The sequence below is a fragment of the Cupressus sempervirens genome, chromosome 9 (assembly GCF_028749045.1).
Source record: "Cupressus sempervirens isolate cs-2001-9-10 chromosome 9, ASM2874904v1, whole genome shotgun sequence".
NCBI classification, from domain to species: domain Eukaryota; kingdom Viridiplantae; phylum Streptophyta; class Pinopsida; order Cupressales; family Cupressaceae; genus Cupressus; species Cupressus sempervirens.
Window position 1 is genome coordinate 645,940,235 of NC_143126.1, and position 22,978 is coordinate 645,963,212.

The 22,978-nt window shown below is 34.0% G+C and overlaps 1 protein-coding gene across 12 annotated transcripts in view; it reads right to left on the reverse strand.

Annotated features, from left to right (window-relative positions):
* Positions 1-240: 240 nt before the first annotated feature.
* The window catches only part of LOC149540389 (uncharacterized), a 219,351-nt gene continuing 196,613 nt past the window's right edge, over positions 241-22,978 (reverse strand). For all 12 annotated transcript variants that reach the window (XM_089801485.1, XM_089801494.1, XM_089801491.1 and 9 more), the window contains 2 exons: positions 13,176-13,359; positions 241-602 (listed from right to left, as the gene is read on the reverse strand). In XM_089801485.1, the coding sequence (XP_089657611.1) occupies positions 483-602; positions 13,176-13,359 (304 nt within the window). In that variant the 3' untranslated portion in view covers positions 241-482. The remainder of the gene's footprint in view (positions 603-13,175; positions 13,360-22,978) is intronic.

Consider the following 22,978-nt stretch of genomic DNA (forward strand, 5'->3'; position numbering starts at 1 on the left):
AAATTGATCAAGGTATTCTTCTTTTACCCACTTGATAAGATCGCAAAACAAGGATATAGTATTATCATTTTTCGGTACATGTACCTATCCAATAGAGTTAAGCATGTGAAATATATTTGATTGCAGGGAATCCCAATAAAAGACATGTTTCAATGGTGTTAACTACTTTTTTAGCCAACTACATATTTTAACATCACTATCCAATGTCCATCAAACTACATCTTTGTGTCAAACAATTAATGAAGGTGAAGTGTTAATTTGTTTCCACATATATATATATAACCAAGCAAAATCAATAAATGTCTATATCATTACAATCAATAGTTACAGCACAATAACGGAGGCGCTTACAAGCTCATATATCCTAAGATACACAAGTATGCTTTACAAGTAAAGTAAACATTTTCTAAGATTAAGATACAACATTCATTATTATCATATAACACAAAATAACGAATACAAAGGAGAATTTCAATTGAAGTTTACATAGTTTTTCCAAGCCTTGAAGTTTTTTGCATTTGTTGCAAAAGAATGTCTTCTATACCATCAATAAAAAGTAAAAGGCTTTGTCTTCTTGTCATATCGAGAGAGTTTGATATTTCCTAAAACAAAAATCAACAAGAACTAACTTAGCAAAAAAAATTGAAAACGAATAACTTATAAGATGAGAATTTAGCAAAAACAATTAATACTAAACAAGAAATTGTCAAAAAAAAATTGGATCTTAAAATAACTTTTCTATTATATTATTTTTGCACTTGTATATAAGCAAAATTTATGCTTTGGCAAAATGTAATGGTGTGAAGCTAATGGACAATTATTAACCAATGAAAATCTATAATTAGCATAGCAAAGTCCAATGACAACGACAAGAAAAATGGTAATTGTGTCTTACTAAGGTTGAGAATATTATGCAATTTAGTTGGCATTATCACCTCTAAGTTATCAAGAATTTAAACCAATATGCCCCTAAACCATGTTAATTCAAAGCAAACCTAAAGATTGACTCCATTTCTATATTATTCTACTCTCATTTATAATTTTACAAGATTCATCAAGAATATTTGAAACAAAACATCTAAGGTTTAATTATATAGAAATCTAAATATATTTTATCATATATAATGTGAAACAACTTAATCAGAACACCTTAAAATGCTCATAACAACTAGAGCTAGAGATTAAAGCAATTCATCTATATTTTGCATTTAATAGATTAGACAAAGCATGAGTACACCCTTACATGCCCATAACAACTATAATATAGATCAAAGCAATTTGTTCTAACTTTGCAATCGTTTAGACAAAATAGCAATACCAAGTCCTTAGAGCCACTATTGTATTCACTTAACCATCATTACAATTAAAGATTGATCTTTGAAAAATTAACTACACAAGATTTTAGAGAAAGGTCACACTAAAGAAAAGAAATATAAATTCATTCTATGAATGACAAGCTTGTGATCAAATAAAATAAAAGCCATGCCTTTTTTTTTTTATAGGAATTATGTGTTGATAACTAGATGAATATTTCTATCATATGTGGTCTCTAAAATAAATAAAACATTTTCCGAGAAGCCTTTACATAATACAAATTAGATGATTATTTTCTATTTACACATATCCATGTCTCTAGGAAATTCAAACATTGATTATTATGTTCATTTTTGACAAACTTTATGCCTCTGGTATTTTTAAACTAATCTATTAACACCTATATTGATAAGATAAGTTTACACATATACCCCTTTTGATGCACCTATTTCTCTTGTTCCTTGAGACTTATGATCTTTTTTGTCCATTAACAAGGCATGGGAGTCATTTGGACTATTCTCAATAAACCTCTCAACCTCAAGTTCACATTCTCTAACTAATAGTTGCTATGATAGTTTATAATGTTATTTTATCTGAGCTCATAATGGTGTATTTGCATGTTTTACGAGTTTCTATAGTTTCTGTAAGTCTATAATAGTATCTAATAGTCTATATTTTGACAAAATGAGGATGTATTTACATGTTTTCTGAGTTCATAACCAACATCCCTCACAAAGGTGGGAGCTATCATAAATGTGGATGATGTAAGCTTTGTTTTCATAAGTGCAACCAACTTGAAAATTCAGGCAAGAATAAAGTTCATCATTAAAAAAAAATCTAAGGATTCATCTATCACCATTCTTTGAGTCAATTTAGAGAGAGCAACCTTTCATTCATGACATAATTAACATTTACTTTCTAGTTAACAAATCTAATCTTACAAATCCATATAAAGATGAAGACAAGTTCACGAGACGATGTATTTGTTGTATCTTGTTACTAGAAGATTCTAGGCCACATCGTTTCAAACCAAACATCATGCATGATCCTACTTATCTACTACAGACCAAAATGGTGTAAAGATTGAATACCAAAACGGTGTTAGGTTTTGGACCCTGTTTAGATAAGCATCCTACAAATGATTTTCCACATGCCCTCACATGGCCAATTATGATACAAGGAAATGCCACAATTGATTCATCCTCTAGTTCAACATTTCTTCATAAACATGATATTAGTTTCCAATCCAAATTTCAGCATTAGTTTTTATCTACTGCTAAATATTTTTGGCAAATTATATCTATTAGTATTACGATAATATTGTATTAAGGAATTTAATATATAATTGCCTTTTAAATTTTGATTATCAAGTGCAAAGATTTTAAACTTCATTGAAAATCATTAAAAATATTAAAAATGATATATATACACATATATGTAACTTTCATAGTTTTAATAATCATTTTATTATACTTAATACTGCTACTATTTAAAGGCGGACAGAGATGTCTGTAAATCCGTATAGATTCAACTCATATGAATTCGTGTGACATTGTCGACTGGCCTTAGTGGCCTTGCATGTCATTGCTAGGCTTTGTCCTTTCTTTTCATTTTGTGTGTCATGTCATTCTGTGGTTGTGTTTAATAAACAGTTTTTTGTGTTGTTTGCCCTTGCCATTAATTTTTGTATTGTTTGTCTTTTATGCTAGTTTGATTAGGTAGTTTGGCTCCTTCGTTGGCTTGCGCATGTGAATCTGAGCAGATGGATGAAAGCAATGATGTTGTTGCAAGTGAGTCGTTGGGTGAGGTTGCAATGTGTTTAAATGATGAGAAAGCGGCAAAGGCAATCACTTCAGGCAATGATAAACTAGACGATTCTATCAATGATGGAAAGGAAAGCCTCGATGAGGGTATCGTTGGCAATACAGGCCCTAAGAAGAAGAATGAGAAGCCTTCATATAAGGCAATTCTTGCTGATATTTCAGTTCCAGTGTGTCCTTCTTTGGCGTGTTTTGATGGTAAATTTGAAAAGAAATTAGTTTCAGAGTGTTCTAATGGAGTGGGAAGAACCCCAGCCAATAAAGATAGACAAGATGTCAAAGATGGTGGCGAAACCGCTCTTGGCTCTTGGAGAAGGAGATGGTAGGAACTCTTCTGATGGTTTGAAAACCCTAACCTTGTCTCCCAATGAGGATATGGTTAAAACAGTTAGAGCAAGGCAGAGCAGAGTCAATTAAGAAATATTGCTATATTTTTTGTTTGTTTAGATATTAATGCTTTACCTTCACGTAAATTTCTTGATGAATGGTTGAATGTTGTATGGGGAAAGAAATTTGGCTTACATGTTAGTTTTTGCAGAATGCTTCAAAAAGGGTATTTTCTTATTTTCTTGAAAAATCATAATATGCAAGAAAGAATCCTAAAAAATGGATTTTGGAATGTTGGTCATTCCTTATTTAGAGCATATGCATGGTCAACAAATGGTAATTTTGAAAAAGTTATAAAAGGATCCACGCCGAATTGGGTGGAGATTAAGAATCTTCAAGCAGAGTTTTGGCCTTTTATTTAGCATATTTTAAGTTTGTTAGGTTCTATGTTGCAGATTGAAGAATCTAGAGTTACTCTCCCCCATTTGAATGCTCGTATTCATGTTGCCCTTGACCCCGATGTCGTTTTTCCTGATGTTATTTCTTTAGACCTAGAAGGAGAAAACTTCTCATGGGAAGTCTCTCTGTTAGGTAATCTTCATGCTTGTTTTCATTGTAAGCTTAATGGGCATATCAAGAAAAATTGCCCAGTTTTTAAAGTGCATTTTGATGGAGCTAAAGTTAATGTTAATAGTGTTAAAGAATCAATTCTAGAGATGCTTAACAGAGATGAGGTCGCGACTAAGGAGGGCTTACGACCTACTCCTAGAGATAATTTAGATAGCTATCCTCGAAGATTTCTTCGGAGGCTAATTCAATAGATTGTAGTGGGTTTGTTTCTTTGGATAATCCTCTATATGATAGAGATTTTGAGATGATCCCAGTTAGTCATGCCAAACATATTTATGGTGAAGTTCATCCCATGACCCTCGTTGTGGCCCCTCTAGTTGTTTCTACAGAGGCTATCCTTGGTAAGATCCCTACTAGATTGAATGCTCAGCAACTTGCCCTTAGGTCCATTAATGAGAAGGCTCGGATTATTAGAAGTGTTGTTGTTAATCCTAAGGAGGTCAATACTCGCTCACTTGTGATTCAGAAGACTTTGAATGAAAACCCGAGGTGAGGGGGAATTTATTTAAGCTTTTTGTTTAAAAGGAAGACCTATGCGAAGAGATCTATCTCTTCTAGTGATGGTAGCAAGAATGCTATACAGAACTATTTTAATAGACTCTATAAGGCTCCAAAGCCTCTCTCTAAATAATCCCCCTCATGATGATTAATCTGCACAGTTGGAATGTTAGAGGACTTGAAATCACAGACATAAAATATATTGTTAGAAAATGGTGTAATAAGTTTCAAGAATAGGACATCATATGTTTGCAAGAAATTAAAGTTGTCAATTTTCAAGCTTCTTGTATGATCAAACTTCTATGGGACAAAGCAATAGGTTTTCATTTCGAGCATGAAAAAGGAAAACGGGGTGTGGCCATTTTGATAGGCCCCAAGTGGGTTGATTCCATCTTTCAACATGGTTGCTCACCATGTCAAAGAGCACTTTGGGCAACTTTTAAACATGATGAACAATTAATTGGGGTATGTAACATATATGCTCCAAAAGGTTACAAAGAAAGAGCTAAGTTATGGGATTGGTGCTCATCTGAGTTGCCCAAATCTTACTAGAATTTTATAGGAGACTTTAATATGGTGGAATTTGATTGTGACAAACAAGGTGGATTGGAACACTCATGGAAAGGTAATGAACAATATGTTTGGTTAAAATTCAAAAGGTGTTTCAATTTGATAGATACTCTAGAAAATAACAGGGAGAATTTCAAAGACATTTGGTTCACTTGGTGCAATAATCAAGGAGGTTGTAATAGAGTTTTTTGCAGATTGAACCGGATATATTGTGAATCTTCTCTTTTCTCCTTTCAAGCTGAGGAAGATCACTCTCCAATAATTGTTTCACTTGCTGCAATGTCGGATTACTCTCCTATTTCTAGGAGGATCTTGATAAATAAGGATGGAAATGTAAGTAGTAATAGTAATAGATGCAAAGTATCTAAGTTAAATACTTCATTGCTCAAGGATCTTGACAATAAAGAAGCTATTAGAATGGTGACATTCTTGTAAAAAATGTGTAACCAAACTCAAAGGCCAGTTAAACAATGGTGCCAATTAGTGGAAACCTGGAGGAAAATGTATCAAATTATAGGAAAAGAAGTGGCTAAAGATAGAAATGAGGAAGAGAATGATCTTCAAAGAAAATTAAATGAAGCAGAATATGCACTTCAGAATCAACTAGATGACCCATTGCTTCTTCATGAGTTGGTCTCTATCAAGCATCAATTAAGATTTCTGCAAAGATAAAGGATCCAAGGGCAAAGGGTTCAAGCAAAAATGAATTGGTTAAGAGGGGGATATTGTTATGATCCAACAATTAAAACATTTATCTTCATTAAATAAACTTAACCATTCAACCAAAGTAAACAGCAACCATAATAAGATGCATTATTCATCGTTCATTAGCTTAGCAACAACATCATCATCTGAATTGTAATCAACTATTCTCTTTTGTATTCTTAATTTCTCATCAATTTTCATATTTGCACTTTCCATAATAGTCTTAGTTCTCTGATTATGACATCTATAAGCCTTGTTTTTCAATGAATAATCAAGAAACATATCTTCATCACTTCTAGCATCAAACTTACCAATGTCATCATCTCTCTTTATGTAACACTTCCAAATATTTTGAAATACTTAACTGTAGGTGACTGACCAAACCATAGTTCATAAGGTGTCTTATTAGTGTCTTTCTTGACTAGTACTCTATTCATAGTGTAGACTGTTGTATTCACAACTTCTCTCCAAAATGTTTTGGATACATCATTCTTCGCTAACATAGCTCTTGCAACTTCTAACTGACTTGTTACTTCTCTTTGCAACGCCATTATGTTCAAGGGTTCTTGGAGCTGATAGCTTTCTTTTGATTCCATTTACTTCACAAAACATGTAAAACTAATTTGAAGTAAATTCTCCTCCTCTAATTGATCTTCACACCAGATTCATTCTCAACTCTATTCTTGAATATCTTGAACTTGTCAAATGCCTCAAATTTCTCTTTAAGAAATGCAACCAACATCATTCTAGAAAAATCATCAACTAGAATCATAAAATACCTTTCATCATAGAATCCTTTAGTCTTTGTGGGACTGTTGAGATCTGTGTGTACAATCTCCAACTTCGTTGTAGTGGTAAACTTCTTGCTGGGAAAAGAAGTTTTGTTATGCTTTGCCAAAACACATTCCTTGCACATTGTGTTAGTAGGCTTTACAATCTCCGGCAAATCTCTAACTGCAAACATTCTAGTAGTCCTCACAATACTGTCAAAGTTTATATGACAAAATCTCTTATGCCATAACCAACTGTCATCTACCTTTGCAACCAAACATGTCATTTCAGTAGGATTCAACTGAAATACATTACCCCTAGATCTGGTTCCTATTCCAATTACCTTTCCATCCTTATCTTTGATCATGCATGTCTTTTCTGTGAATTGCAACTGATAACCTTTGTCTACTAATTGTCCAACAGTCAAGAGATTATGCTTTAAACCATCAACAAAGTATACATCCTCAGTGTTAGTTTTACCATCAAGAGTTACAAATCCAATACCTTTTACTTGGCATGTTGCATTGTTTCCAACTCTAACAATTCCTCCATCTTGACTTTGAAGTCAACAAATTTGTTCATATCACCAGTCATATGATGTGAACAATCACTATCAATTATCCAATTAGATTTCTTCTCAACTTGTGACACCAAAGCTACTTTCTCTGGACTTTCTTCTTTAATTGCCACAAATCCAATTTCATCATCACTAGCACTTAATGCTTGTTCATCAAAATCATTATCTTCATTTGCATACAAACATTCTCTATCTTTTCTAGGCTTATGATTTCCCTCATTCTCTATATTCATCACAAGTCCAACATTTAAAGATTTTCTTAACTCCTTTTTCTCTTCTTACCAGAAGGGCTACTCCTTCAATCTTTCTGTCTTCTTTAGATTTGTTACTGCTAGCAAAATCTCCTCTAGCACTTGTGCTCCTTGATAAGTTAGGTCGAATATTCAAGGCACTGAAAGTTGTCACTGTTATGGTCGATTCTCCATACTGTCTAAGTTCATTCTTAGCTGCTTCAAGTCTTCCAAGCAATGTCTCCTTTGTGAAATCTTTGGTACAAGATATGAACAACTATATCATCTTAACTGTTGACTTAAATGGCAGTGTTAAGAGTCTTCAAAATCTTTCATATAACTTAACCATTCAACCAAAGTAAACATCAACCATAATAAGATGCACATAGACAATTACACCAAATATGTTGACTAGGGAAACCTTTGATTAGAGGGAAAAATCCGATGGGAATGATGCCCACAAGATGATGTACTAATATAAATATTCCTTGCTAGAGGATGGACCCTGTTAGGAGTCTATTACAACATTTAGTACAATGAGTCTCTGTTAGGAGACTCCAACCCTATTAGGAGTTGTGGTATAATGTATGCAAGAAGAGCCCACTGCCCAAAAATGCAATTTCAGCTACAAGAAGAGTTTACTGCTCAAACAAGTAATTTATTGTTATCTTCTTCTTTTCTTTGTTCTTTTCTTTGTCCTGTCAACCGAACCAATCACTATCAGACCTTGTAGACTACGTCACGAACGTCAAATCCAAATACCAAACCTCGGATCACTCAGCAAGACCTTGACAATGAAGTTTCCTTCACTTCTGCACTGCTCTACTCAACTTCGCATTCTGCACTCTCTACTGTTTATCATCAATCCACATTACATTCATTCAATACCATGATAAAGGAAAATGTCCTTCCTTTATACCGAGTCCATAAAACAATTCCCTGAGTCGGTTGTTAGACCTTCTCAATTAATTATTATAAGACTACATTACGAACATGTTACACTTAGCGATAACCTTACTTTTTCCGCCTTATTTATCTCCTCAAGCTCAATCCTCAAGATATCAATTATGCTAAAAGATATAACAAATTTACCACAACATGCCTCTATAAACTCTATCTTAGAACAGACATGACCAAAACTTACATAACTTCTTCTAGACTTATCATTTCTACTTCCAACGTTACCTACATATACCAGATACTCAGAAGTATCTCCCTTAACCTCGGGTGGTTATAATGCTCAACTATCTGTCCATACCAACTTGATCTCTATGTTGTTCTTCTGTCAGATTCCACAAAAAACTTGCTATGTTGACATCAACGACAAACTCAATCATGAATGTAACATATCATCATAGTAGTACTCCCCCATAGGAATATCATCAACATTTATACTTCCAACCAATCTTCCAACAATCTTCCCAATCTTCCAATAGATATAGGATCTAGATTTATTTTTTAACATCATTAGGGCTAAACAAAAGGCATAAATGATTGAAAATAATTAAGTAGAGGGTGGTAGAACAAATGAACCAAAGGTAATTAGAGAGGCTTTCTTAAATTTCTATTATGAATTGTTTTCTTCATAGTTTGGTCAGGATTAGCAAAAAGTGTTGAACGATTGCTTGAAGATTATTCCTAAGAAGATTTCTGAAATGGAAAATGATAAGCTTAACAGAAGCATCTCACAAGAGGATATTCAAGATGCCATCAAAGCTATGGCTAATGACAAGTCCCGAAGATTGGATGGGTTGCCTGTTGAATTTTATAAAGATAATCTAGATTGGATTGGGGAAGAACTTTTGTTGTTTTATAATGATGCCTTCGAGTATGGTTCTCCGGGAAACACTGTGAATAGAGGGGTCATTAAATTGCTTCCTAAACCGAGGGATGGATCCCTAGTTAAGAATTGGAGGCCTATCACCCTACTTAATTTATCTGATAAAATTATAGCTAAAGTGTTGGCTAGAAAAATTGCAAAGATTACAAAGAATATTGTCTCAATCACTCAAACTGGTTTCATAAAGGGGAGATATATTTTGGAGAACCTCGTTACTAGTTGGGAAGCTATGAATTGGGCAAAAGATGATGGGCAAAATGTGGCTATGATTCTTCTAGATTTTGAGAAACCATATGACCGAGTTGAGTGGCCCTTTGTCATTGGAATGTTAAAAGCTTTTGGGTTTACTCCTTAGTTCTACAAGTGGATTGAAATATTGTTTCAAGATTCTTCTACTATTATTGATGTCTATTGTTCTTTAGAGGTCTATTAGGCAAGGTTGCCCTATTGCACCCTCCCACTTTGTGATTGTTGTTGATGCTCTCTTTTACATCCTAAGGGACTCCTCTCTGGGGCCTCCTATTAAGGGCATTACTCGCCCCAATTCAGAAGAATTGATTAATGCTCAGTTTGTGTATGATACTGCTCTCTATTTGGAATTGTTTGAGGACAACTTCTCTTTGGCTCTCAAATAGACTTAATTTCTTCTGATGAGGTCACTAGCCACAACCAAAATAAATGCAACAGAAGAAAAAAAAAAAAAAACAGGGAATATGATTATCAGTAAAATTTGCTACTACATTCAGTACATGTAAACAGACCCAAAGACATGCCCTATGGGCTTACAATGGTCAGATCCTAAAGAAAAGTCCTCCTCACAGTACCCTCTCTCAAACTCCACCAAGAACTGCCTTTACAATGCCAGAAATGTTCTTAAATAAACCTCAATTAGGTTTAGGGTTAGAAATACATTCTAGAATATGCCATTTGGCATCCACCGCCAAAATAGAAGGTCCTAGAAATCACGTTAGAAGCCAGTGTAAAATTAGAAGAATCTAGAAATGGTAGTCCAACTTCCAAGAGGCATAACTTTTGATCCGGGACTTTGATTGACAAACCGTTAACATTTCTGTAAAGCTCTCGAAGCGCTCTATAGCCCTATGGACCAGCTTCGCTTGTCCCCCATTTTTCAGGCCCATACAAGGTCGTTTAGTGCCTCAAATCTGACTTTAAAGTGCTCATAGGAGGTCTCCAAGCAACTTAAAATTGCAATAACTTTCAAACAGTAAAGCCTTTTGACCTGATTCTTTTTCTAGAGTGTTTTAAATTACAATTATAATCATCCCTCCAACTTACACCCTCTAACTCATAATAATTATGGCTCAATAACCCATTTTTTGCATTGCCACGTATCCCAAGGTGCTCAAACACTTTAACCCATAAAACCAATAGTGGAACTATGAGAGTTGCAATCTTTACTTGACCCAAATGGGTATCCAGAAATGAAAACACTTTAAACAAAAACTAACACTAAGCATATTTTTGGGTGATACAGGATTGCCCTTACACCACTGGATGCTCCTGCATTATCTTCTATGTAGTATTTGGAGCCAAAGTGGCCCCCCAAAAGTCATATGTTCTGGGATGGATGAAGATACCTCCTAATTGGTTACTCAAGATGGGTTGAAAATGGACTAAGCCTAAAACCTTTACTAGATATTTGGGTATTCCATTTTCTCTATAACCTTCTTTTCTAATATGTGGGAGTGGATGTTCAACAAGATTAATTGAAAAAAACAAGTGGCAAACTCACTCCCTTTCGTTGGCAGGGAGAGTTTAGGTTGTTCAAAAAGTCTTTTTTTATCATCATATATATTTCTCTTCAACTTGGATGTTTACTATGTCTCAGTTTGGTACGCTTGAAAAAATTCTCACAAAGTTCAAGTGGTTGGATGGCATGGGATCCAAAAAAAGACATTGTGTCAAATAGGAGTGATGTTGCCTTCTGAAACAGTTTGGGGGCTAGGGGCTAAAAGATATTAGAGTTCAGAGGACTGCTCTTGCGACTAAATAGATATACAAATCTTTTTGGGAGAATGAGCCTTGGAAGATTCTTGTGAGAAACAATGTCGAATAGTCGGTAATTAAGAAAGGCAAGCAATGTGCTAACATTTCGTTTTGGGATATCATTATGGGGTATTTTAAGATAAAGATTTTCGGATCTAAAGTATTCAACTCCCTCTGGTCTGCATGGTCACAAGTGAGGGAGTCCATCTCTTGCAGGAATGCCATTGGGGGGTCTCCTAATTATATTGTTGCCGACAAATCAATTTGGTGGGGATTGTATTTTAATAATAAACCTTTTGCTCTTGCATAGAGTTGTTTTGCAAAGAAGTGGCATAGTAAAGGCATTTCTCTAATTAGTGATTTACTAGTAAATAACAAGCTTGGGTCATGGGATGAGATCTCCACCAAGTATGGTACCCCCAAATCTCAAAAGAAGACATACTCTTCTGTCCAAAGTGATCAACAAGAAGAAAGTTGGGAAAATCATGAATGGTGATACTTTTATCAGAAATACAAAATGGAAGGATAGTATTGTTATTGATAATACTTCTACTAAGAAAATATATGGAATGTTTAAAAGTGATCACTCTATATTCTTGCATATAGTTAAATGTTGGGGTCTTGAGTGTCCTTTCTCAAATTGGCATTTTTTCTTTGATTATTTTCTGGAAGGGTCCTTGTAAGCCTAAGGTTATTCATTTTAGATGGTTGTTATCGATTAAAAAGCTTGTTGTCGAGTAAGTGTTGTCCTCCATTAATGTTGAGTCTATGATTTGTAGATTGTGTAACAAGCCTAAAATTTTTGAGTGTATTTATGCAAGAAAAAATCTAGGCCATTTTCTTTGGGTCTCAAATTGATTCGAAGAATAGTATTGGCTTTTCTTGATGTGAAATTTTGGTTGGATATGTTAGATCTTTTGACTTGTTTTCTAACAGATTTTGTTTTGCTCTTACTAGTGAAGTATTGTGGTTTCTTTGGAAGGAAAGGAACAAGGAGATATTTCAAAGTGTCAGAAGGTGCGCTACTAAGTTTAATCTTAAACTCATACATTTCTACATAATGTTGCAGGTGTCCTTTTGCTTGGATATTCCAAAGTCCAGATTCATGAAGTTGATGCACGATGGAGTTCTGCAAATTTACAAAGATGAAGTTAAGGTAGCACAGTATAATGAGAAATTTCAAAGTTTTCTTACACAAGCAGAGGTTGATGAGCTTAGTAGTCATTTGGAGAATTGACATCTAGATTCCAATGGAAAAAATACTGAATACAGGAATCATTACATAGAGAGCATAAGTGAAGTAGGGGCAAACACATGTTTTGTCTCTAATGGAACACCTACTGATAATACTTTTTAGCCGTGACATGGTTATCAGAGATCTTAGACTCTGTTCCTTTTTGTGTATGTTGGTATTTTGAATTCATTGTTGTGTTGAATACTCATGTAAAAAAAAATGTGCAGTTCCTTATGGGCTAACCCCCTAGATGTTTAAGGCACCTCCCTCCATTTTCTATCTTGGTGAGGGATGGTCTAAGTTCATACTGAAAGTACTCACCAATAGATTTCTTTTTTAAAACATAAACCCCTTATACCTTGACATGTATTTTCATTAAACATGATTGCAGGTGAATTTGATTCGATTTGTAGATCATTAAATATTTACTGTTCTTATAATAATAATAGTTTTATGTACACTATGTCCCCCACTTAAACATTTCATTCATCTAAACAAACCACATGTATAAATGCATAAACATGTAAATTTAAAATAAACCTTCCCTTCAATTCCAATCCATAAAAATCTAACAAATATAGAACAGTAACTATTGATCATCAAGCTCCAAATCGGCATAATATATTAATTGCTAGAATGAAAATTTACTTACCATAGCTTTGCAAAGCATAGAAAATGAAATGTCACTAGCAGACTCATCTAGAGGCTTCAATGAAATTAGTTTTAGAGGACTCGTGGATACTGGCCAACAATTAGCAGCTTTAATAAATGCTTTGATTCCTCCGAACACATGGACAGTTATGACTTGATCCCTCTCTGAATAATGAAAAGAATTCCTGTCAAAAATATAAATTAACAATAAGAAAATTTGTGTAATGTCCAAATATAAAAGATTGCTTGATGCATAGGTTATATATATATATATATAGAGAGAGAGAGAGAGAGAGAGAGAGAGAGAGAGAGAGTACTCAAACTACATCACACTTGCATTTGATAATTTTAGTTTTCGTAAGATATTTACAACATTTAAGAGTTTCCAATTTAATCATGTAGCTACGCATTTAATCTACTACTATGGTCGATGCACTAGCCAGGTGAATCAGCCTAGCTTTGTAAGGAACGAAACCTACACAACATTCAGCATAAAAAAAACTTTCACCTAACAGAGTAAGGATTTTAGTCATGCAGAAACCATTTAAGAATGATGAAACAGTCTAAATTTCAAACTCGCCAATTTTTGTTTGCCCAGAAACCAAAATAAGGCAAGTTAGTTGAGATTTCGACCAAGGAGATGAAACTCTGAGATGTCAAAATCTAGAATCTCATAGAACAAAGAATGAAGGGGAAACAAAGTTCTGATACAAGCACACACTAAAGAGATAGTCATAAAAATTATTAACATACACTTTAATCAAAAAGCGTTAAATAGATTTACAATATAAATGAGGCTTGATAATGTTAGCAGTATATGTTGATGCACATCTAAAGTACAATAACTTGGGAAGCAAGATACACCTCAATCAAATTGGTTCTAGATAGCAAAAACTGAAATTTTTGGCGAAACATATATCTACACATTTTAGAATATCCCAACAAGAAAATGGCCGAGAATAAGAAGCAATCAAAAGTCTGGTTGGCTAAATTAAACAAGTGACTTAACCATAACTTGTCAAAGCCCATGAAGTGTGAGGTACATGTGGTCAGACTACAGAATAAAGAGATAGATGCCAATGACTGAATGTACCATTAGAGAGGTTACACCTAGATAATTGAAGAGGGATACAATGAAAACAATTTGTCCAGCCAAAAGATTGAAGCAATTATTCAAATAAATGTGTATGTGGTGTACAGTCAAACATCAAAAGAAAAAAATTATTAAGTAGTTTATAAATTAGAAAAGTAAAAATGGAAGTATAGCATAAACAACATTAAAAAGGCAAACAATGAATATGTGCACATATGTGAATGGGGAATGAGGCTAGTTATTTAGCTTTAGGTAGAAGTGTTGGGGAGAATGAGGTTTCTACTCTAAGTCAAATAACACTCAATAACATGAAAAAGATCAAATAATGCTGAGTGGTCAGAATGAACTTGATCAAAGGAGGAGCTTATTTCGCACAAGGTGCAAATGTGAAGATAAGTGTTGTGATGTGATCATTGATGGTGGAAGTACTGACAATCTCGTGTTAGAAATGACGGTCACCAAGTTGAAGTTGAAGAGATAGAAACACTCATGTTCATACTGTATTGCTTGGGTGCAAGATGACCACATGGTCATGGTCAATGAGCAATGCTCAGTGAAGTTCAAGATTGGAAGCTACCAGGATGACGTACTATTTTCATATCATACCTATGGACATATGTCATATGTTGTTGGGTAGGTCATGGTAGTTTGACAGGCATGTTGTACACGATGGGCGAGAAAATACCTACACTCTGACCAATGATGGAGTGAAACATAATTTGAAGCCATTGAAGGAGAAAGAAGAAAAGTCATGTAGTGCTATCAGAATATGTTTTGTTGATGGAAAAGAGTTTCTCAAATGTATGAAGTGTGAGCATATGTGTTTAGTTATAATTCCAAAAAATAGTAAAGAACAAGTAAAGGAAGTACCTGCAGAAGTTGCAGATATGTAGGGAGAGTTTTGTGATATTTACCTGATGAATTACCCCCTATGAGGAAGGTAAGTAACCAGATGGATTTAGTTCCAAGACCTAGTTTGCCAAACAAGGCAACGCACAAAATGACACCAACAGAAAGTGAAGAGTTCAACAGATAAGTTCATGAGTTGTTACAGAAGCGGTTGATTTGAGAGAGTCTGAATCCATGTGTTGTACCGGCAGTATTAGCACCAAAGAAGAATGGAGAATGGAGGATGTGCATAGATTCTCGCACTACCAACAATATCACAATCAAGTATAGATTTTCATTGCCAAGGATGGATGATATTATGAATTGTGAGTGGGGATGACTATTTTACAAAGATAGATTTTAAGAGTAGGTACCATTACATTCGTATCAGAGAAGGTGATGAGTGGAAGACTACTTTAAAGTCAAAAGAAGGATTGTATGAGTGGTTAGTCATGTCTTTTGGGCTAACCAATGCACCGAGCACTTTCATGAGGCTCACGAGTGAGGTACTAAAGGAGTTTCTAGGTAAGTTTCCATGATACTCATGAGTGAGGTACTAAAGGAGTTTCTAGGTAAGTTTGTCATTGTTTACCTAGATCATATTTTGATCTCTAGTAAGACAGAGGAGGAGCATTTGATCTATATTCGCAAGGTGTTTGATAAGTTGAGAAAAGAAAAGTTGCTGATAAACCTAAAGAAGTGTAATTTTGTAAAGGAGTTGGTATACCTAGAATTTGTAGTCTTAGTAGAAGGTTTGAAAATGGATCTAGAGAAAGTGAAGGCTATTGAATGGCCCACCCCAAGAAGTTTGACAAAGGTAAGATCTTTTCATGGACTGCCTAGTTTTTTTAGAAAGTTCATAAATGGTTTTACCAGTATTTGTGGACCCTTGACTGAAATAATAAGAGGGGATAGGAAAGAATTTAGGTGGACTATATGAGTAGATAAGAGTTTTAATCTGTTGAAACAAAAAGTTACTAAGCATTTTGTATTAGCACTTCCTAATTTTAACAAGGTGTTTCAAGTAGACTGTGACGCTAGTGGTACTATAATAGGAGTTGTTATGAGCCAAGAAGGTAGACCTATTGCTTATTTCAATGAGAAATTGAATGATGCAAAAAGAAAGTACTTTGATTATGATCAAGAATTTAATGCTATAGTTCAAGCATTGAACAAGTGGAGACACTATTTTCTTCCTAAGGAGTTTGTTTTGTATATTGATCATCAAGCTTTGCAATATTTGAACAGTCAAGGAAAACTAAACAAAAGGCATTTGAAGTGGGTTGAGTTTTTGCAGAGTCATACATTTGTTTTGAAACACAAGACTGGGAAGTCTAACAAAGTTGCAAATGCTCTTAGTAGAAGATAACTTTTGCTGACAAAAATGCAGATAGAGATGGTTGGGTTCAAGGAACTCAATACTTTATATCCAAATGATCCTAATTTTGGTGAAGCGTGGAAGGCTTATACAGAACCTGTTACACTTGACTGGACAAAATGGTTGGATTTCATGATCCAAGATAGTATGTTATATAAAAGGAAACCAGTTGTGCATTCCCATGAGTTCTATCAAAGAAAATCTCATCAAGGAGAAGCATAGTGGCAAATTGGCCAAACATTTTGGCAGAGATAAAACAATAGCTTTGATTGCTGAGAATTATTATTGGCCATAGTTGCAACAAGATGTGAAGAAGTTTGTACAAAGTTGCAAAGTATGTCAAATGGCGAAAGGAGTGAATCAAAATACAAGGTTGTATCAGCCATTACCTGTATCAAAGAAGTCGTGCGAGGATGTTAGCATGGATTTTGTTCTTGGATTACCGAGGACACAACGCGAGCATGATTCTATTTTTCTGGTGGTTGATAGGTTTTCAAAGATGGCACATTTCATTCCTTGCAAGAAAACTAGTGATGATGTTTGTGTGGCAGAGTTGTTTTTCAAAGAAGTGGTGAGACTACATGGTCTGCCAAAGAGTATAGTCTAAAATCGAGATACCAAATTTGTTGGGTATTTCTAGCTTACATTGTGGAATAAGTTGAAGATAGATCTGAAGTTCAGTTCATCACATCATCCACAGACTAATGGACAGATAGAAGTTATGAATCACAGTTTGGAATACTTGTTGAGATGTTTGGTTGGAGACAAGCCAAAAGGATGGGATATGATTTTACCACAAGCGGAATTCGCATATAATAATTCTATCAACGGGAGTACTGGTAAATTGTCATTCCAGATTGTATATGGGAGTAGTCCCATAAATGCTTATGAATTAAGGCAATTGGATAAATGAGAGATAAGTAGTGCTAAAGCAGAAGAATTTGTTAAACATTTGAAGAACATCCATGAAGAGGTGAGGAAGCACATCATAAAGATGAATACACAGTACAAGGCTAAGGCAAATATGAAGAGGAGGTATAAAGAATTTCAGATTGGACATGAAGTGATGGTTAATTTGAGAAATGAGTGTTTTCTAGTGGGTACATATAATAAGTTGAAAATGAAGAAGTTTGGACCGTGCAAGATAGTGAAAAGGTATGATTCTGGAAATGCTTATGAAGTGAAGTTGCCTATTGAATTGAATATTTCACCAGTATTTAACATTTCAGATTAGACAAAGTATTATGAAAGAGGTAATGAAGATGAAGTTGCAGAAGTACAATCGAGTATTCCAACAACTAGTTCGGCTACAAAGGAGATTGAGGAGATATTGGACAATCGTATACCTAGTCAAATGGGAAGGGAGGCCAGTTGAGGATTCATCATGGCTAGCAAGAGAGAAAGTTAACTATCTTGGTTTTCCTCTGAACAGCAGAGACGTGAGGGAGTCACTTCTCAAATTACCCCAAGTGTCTGATGTAGAAGCATCCTGGGTGTAAGAGCAATCTTGCATTACCCAAAAATATTTTCTTTTTAGTCTTTTCTATTTTAATAATGACCAGAAGATAGGGTGGTTACTATTTATGAAAACTTGCAATTTGTAGTAAGTTTATCATTCAAACTCGGAATGTTCCCATTTTCTTCAAGCTCACCATTGGAGGCCTTAGAGTGCCCAGATGAGGTTTGAAAACTCGACAGGAGGGCACTTCCACCATTCTAGGTATGTAGATCACGAATTGGCGCTTTTGAAAAGTGGTTACAATAGCCAGTCTGAGCAACGGTTCAAGAGTTATGGCCGACTCTATATGTTTTGTTAGGGTCTGTCGACCCTAGGTATTAAATTTCAATGTCTAGAACCTTCTCGAGCGGCATAAAATTGTCTATTTAAGAAAGACCCAAAGATTATCTATGACAACTTTAGTTGGTAGTTCACAACTTGTATTGTTGATTATTGTAATGAAGGCGCCCATGTGGGTTAGTGTATTGTACTTGTGAATTCTACAATTCCGCATTAGCGATACAAATAAGAAGTCCATATTTTGTTCTCGCATTTGTTGTTGACTTCTTTGTTTCTGTTATGGTTTATGATTTTAAGGGGAGCACCCTTCATCAATTATTTTACTCTTGTAGCAACTATACAAAGATAGCCAACCTTATTCCAAGCCAAGTTTTGTAAAAATATGAATTTAACAAATCATAGATAATTTTATTTTAAATCATGAATAGACATTTAATTAATATGTTGACCTTTTATGATAGTCTGGCTTCTATCGAGCATAAATATAATTTGAACATATACATCTAGTTTTTGTCAAAGCCATATCCAAAAGGTATTTGAAGATGAACAAAGAATAGTGACATCTTAGAGAAGATAAGTTAAAATGAAGTGTCCTCTCAACATTTCTTTGGCGGTCATATACAATGGAGATTATCCCAAGAACAACTAAACAATGCAGAGGATGTTGCTAGTGACATTTGCCAACAAAAAGGTGCACTCATGCTACTATAAAACAAATACGTGTTAAATCACAATTAAGCTCAATAAATTTTCTTTTCACAAATGTTTGTGACTTTTTGAGTCCTTGTTATTATATCATAAGAAACAAACAAAATAAGAACAAAGAAGAAAATAATTTATTAAATTAAAAGAATAGCAATATTTCAATTTGTAAATTGTCAATCCCTCTTTCCTAGGTCACATAGTTCACCAAATTTTAGGCATCATGTTCGAACTTCGAGTATGAAAAAAAAAATTGGAAAAAACTCACCTTAAAGTTTTTTATGGCAAAAATAAAGTTTCTCTTTACAAAAATATATTTTATTATGGTGTTTTTTTAGGGTTTTCAACTATTTTCTCTACAAATAAAGCCCTCCATTTACTGAAACTAGATAAGCCTTTTCTAGATGGAATGACTAGGGTAAGTCTTCTTGTTTCACAAATGAATGCAACCACAATATGTTTGTTCATGGTGTGAGGATGCCTATCTATTTGTGTTGTCTATCTCTTCACCTAAAGCATTTTGGTCGAAGCAGCCATAGTTTTGTGGTTGTAACTTTGTGTTTGTGGCTCTATGCTTGCTACCTATTCGTCATTCTTCTATTCTCACCTCTCTTGACAATCATTATTGGAAGGTTTACCTTAGCCTCTCGCCTCTCTGACAACCATTATTGAACAACGTGCACTCTGCATTATCACAACACCAAATAAGAATCAAGATCGCGTGTATTATTATCTTTTAATAATTTTTAAAGATTTTTGGTATGTCTTTTTGGGTTTTAATAGTTTATTTAAATGTATATTATTTTTATTTATTTGTCAATATTAAAATACTTAAGTTTATTTGTTAGTTTATAAGTTTTATATATATTTTTTATTAAAACATTAATGTTTTCTATCTTCATTCATTATTAATTTATTTATTATTAAATCAAGTGTAATAAATGTTAATATTTTTTATTTTATTTTATTTTTATTCTATTTACATAAAGAAAAAATAGTATATTTTTATTCTATGTTTCAAAACATATAGTTCAATGGTTTTATTTTGTTTTTTAACTTTTTTTAAACATTAAAATCTTTTTTTTAGTCTAATAATAGATTATTTTTATTTCTAGTAAATTTAAATGAAGTTTAGGTATTTTTGCATTATAGAATTTAAAATAATTATTTCATATATTTTGTTTTAATGTTTTTAAAATAAATATTGAATGATTTAAAAATGTATTTTGCATCTTTCAAATTGTAATTGAATGGCACTGAAAAGATCAAAATTTGAAGTATGGAAATATGTGACAAAAACCGATGTTGATCTCTATTTTATAGAGTGTAAGAAAGAATTTACACGAAGTTTTTAGCAATGGCAAGAGACCACTTGCTATGCTACGGGTCCAAAGGTGTTAATGCATGTCAAAATGTAACTGAAGAAAGCAGAGTTGATATAGAGAGACAACTATCCATTTTGAATATCCTAAAGATCAAGACAACAAAAAAAACAAAGAATTGAAGAGAATGTGTCCAAATTAACATCTATGATTTCTTCTAGTTTACCCAAGACAGTAGGTGTAACAAAACAAAGTGGAACATTAATGGTCTTTGCAAATCAATAAAGAGACAACAAGTGAATAATGTATTAGCTGATTATTTTTATACAAGTTCTATTCCATTCAACACAACAAGAAATCCGCATAACCGTAATGCATTTCAGAAGTTGCAAAGATTGGCATAGAGTGCATACCTCCATCTTCATAGGCTTTCAAGACAACTCTTTTATAGAGGTCTAAAGATTGAGTGATAGGAAAATTAGTTGGGATCAAGGCCTCTTCGAAGGCAACAAGTTGCACTACATTGAACGATGGATGGTCAAATATATGTCAAAGGTCATTAATTAATGTATTAATGTTGTTTTCTAAAGGTGTTTTGCTCAAAGCACCCCAAACTCATATTTCCATATAAAGTTAGACATTTTATGCCACAGTTGAGCTCCGAGACAAAAAAAAAATTTGTCTTCAGGTCGTACACCACTTGACACACATTTTGGTACAAAAGAATCAAAAAATAAAATTGAACTGTTGCTTGGTCTGTCACTATAGTCTTCACTACCACCGAACTACTCGATCTATCGTCATTGTCCATTCATCAACCATGTACCACTATGGCATCATTGGGCCTTTTTTGATGAATTGCATTGTTTTCCCGGTGAAGGAAATTTCTTAAAGCATCAAGTTTCCTTTCTGGCAAGTTTTTTCAAGCAACTAGTTTTTTAGCAAGGATAGCCATATGGTTGTCAATTTTAAGCTTGCAGACCGCTAACACATCACTACATCAGCAACCCTTCAAGCCCTATATGGGCCCCTTGGAGCATTGTTTGGTTTTTTGGCCCTATCTTGGGCATTAAGAGGCTTTTTTCAACAAATCTTATATCGTCGAAAATCTCTTTCTGAGCTCTGTTTAGTTTTAAAAGTTTAATCTTCTGATTTTTCTTTTTTGATGGTTTTGTGTTGTCAAAGCCAAAATTTCTTTTTCGCACTCAAGGAGACATAACTTGAGCATTCAAGCTCTGTTTTTCAAAAACTTTATATCATTGAATAGTTGATTCTGTGTACTTTGCAATGGTATCGATCATTTTCTAGATTATGATCTAGGTATATTTTATTCATGGTTTTATATTTTCATTCACTCCTATGAATATCTTGGATGTTTCAGGTTTGGAGATCTCTTTCTTTTAGTACGATGACTCGTCTTTGGCTATTATTTTTGTATTTCCAACCTTTTGTATCTTATAATCATTGTAGACATCTTTTTGGAAGCATCTTGTTTATGCAAACACATCGAGATAAAGTGCCACTATGCAATGTATACTTGGAATCTAGCACTTCTTGTGCCTTATTATACATGGGCTAAGTTAAAAAGTGGCACTAGGGTTTATAATTACCTTTATTTGTCGTCTATATTTGCTAAGTGAATGTTCCTTCCACGACATTACCCTCATGGTATGTGTGAAGAGAGTGATCCTTCCACGACAATGATGTACTTCTTTTGCACCTTTGATGTTCCTGGTTCTTCATCATGAAATTCTTATTGGTTGTCGTTTTCGATGTACATGTCACCTTTCACTTGTCTACATTATGGGTGGGTTTCTTCTATTGGTTCTAATGCTTCCTTAATTCACTTGATCAGCTCTTCAACCTTTGTTGTTTTATATTATTTTAATCTTTGAGTTTGCATGTTTGCCTTTATTTGCACTGTGATTCTAGTTGTTTCATTTGAGGCACTAATGTAGATTGTAATCTTCTCTACCTAGTCATGTTTTGTCAATGGAGGTTCTTCAAATCAATAGTTCCTCTTTGACAGTGTCTACGACTTCTTCATGTTGTGGTGGTGTTCTTCATGATCATTCCTTTGTTCTTATTTTTTGGGATATTCTCTAGTTCGCAGGTTTCTTCAGCCCTTCTCTAGTCTTCTTGTTTTGTACTTGGGTATCTCATCAAGCCTAGTTGTCAAGACCCATTATTACTTTCATACATTTTATTTACATGCATTTTTATTCCTTAGTTGTTTTTTAGCTTCTCCCTAAGTTCATCTTAAGTGGGGTTGTGAGATTTATCATGATGTGGGTAGTAATTATTTATTTAATTATTAGGTTATTACATTTTGCACTTAAGCTAAACTTAGGCATCTTATAATTATTTAGGTGTTTCTTCTTTCACGTTTCTAGTATCCTTTTTATAAGAATTGTCTCATTGTAATTTCATAACAATGTGTAATTTTATATTTGATTCTTTTTTGCACAATCAATATGACTAGTCTTTTCTTAATCATTAACTTCTAGCCTCCATGGATTTTTTGCTTCTCTTCATCTGTGACAAATTTGCACACAAGTGATGCTTGGGAGCTATGGAGTCGATTTTTCCTCAATTATTACACAAAAATGTGGTTCAAGTGGTT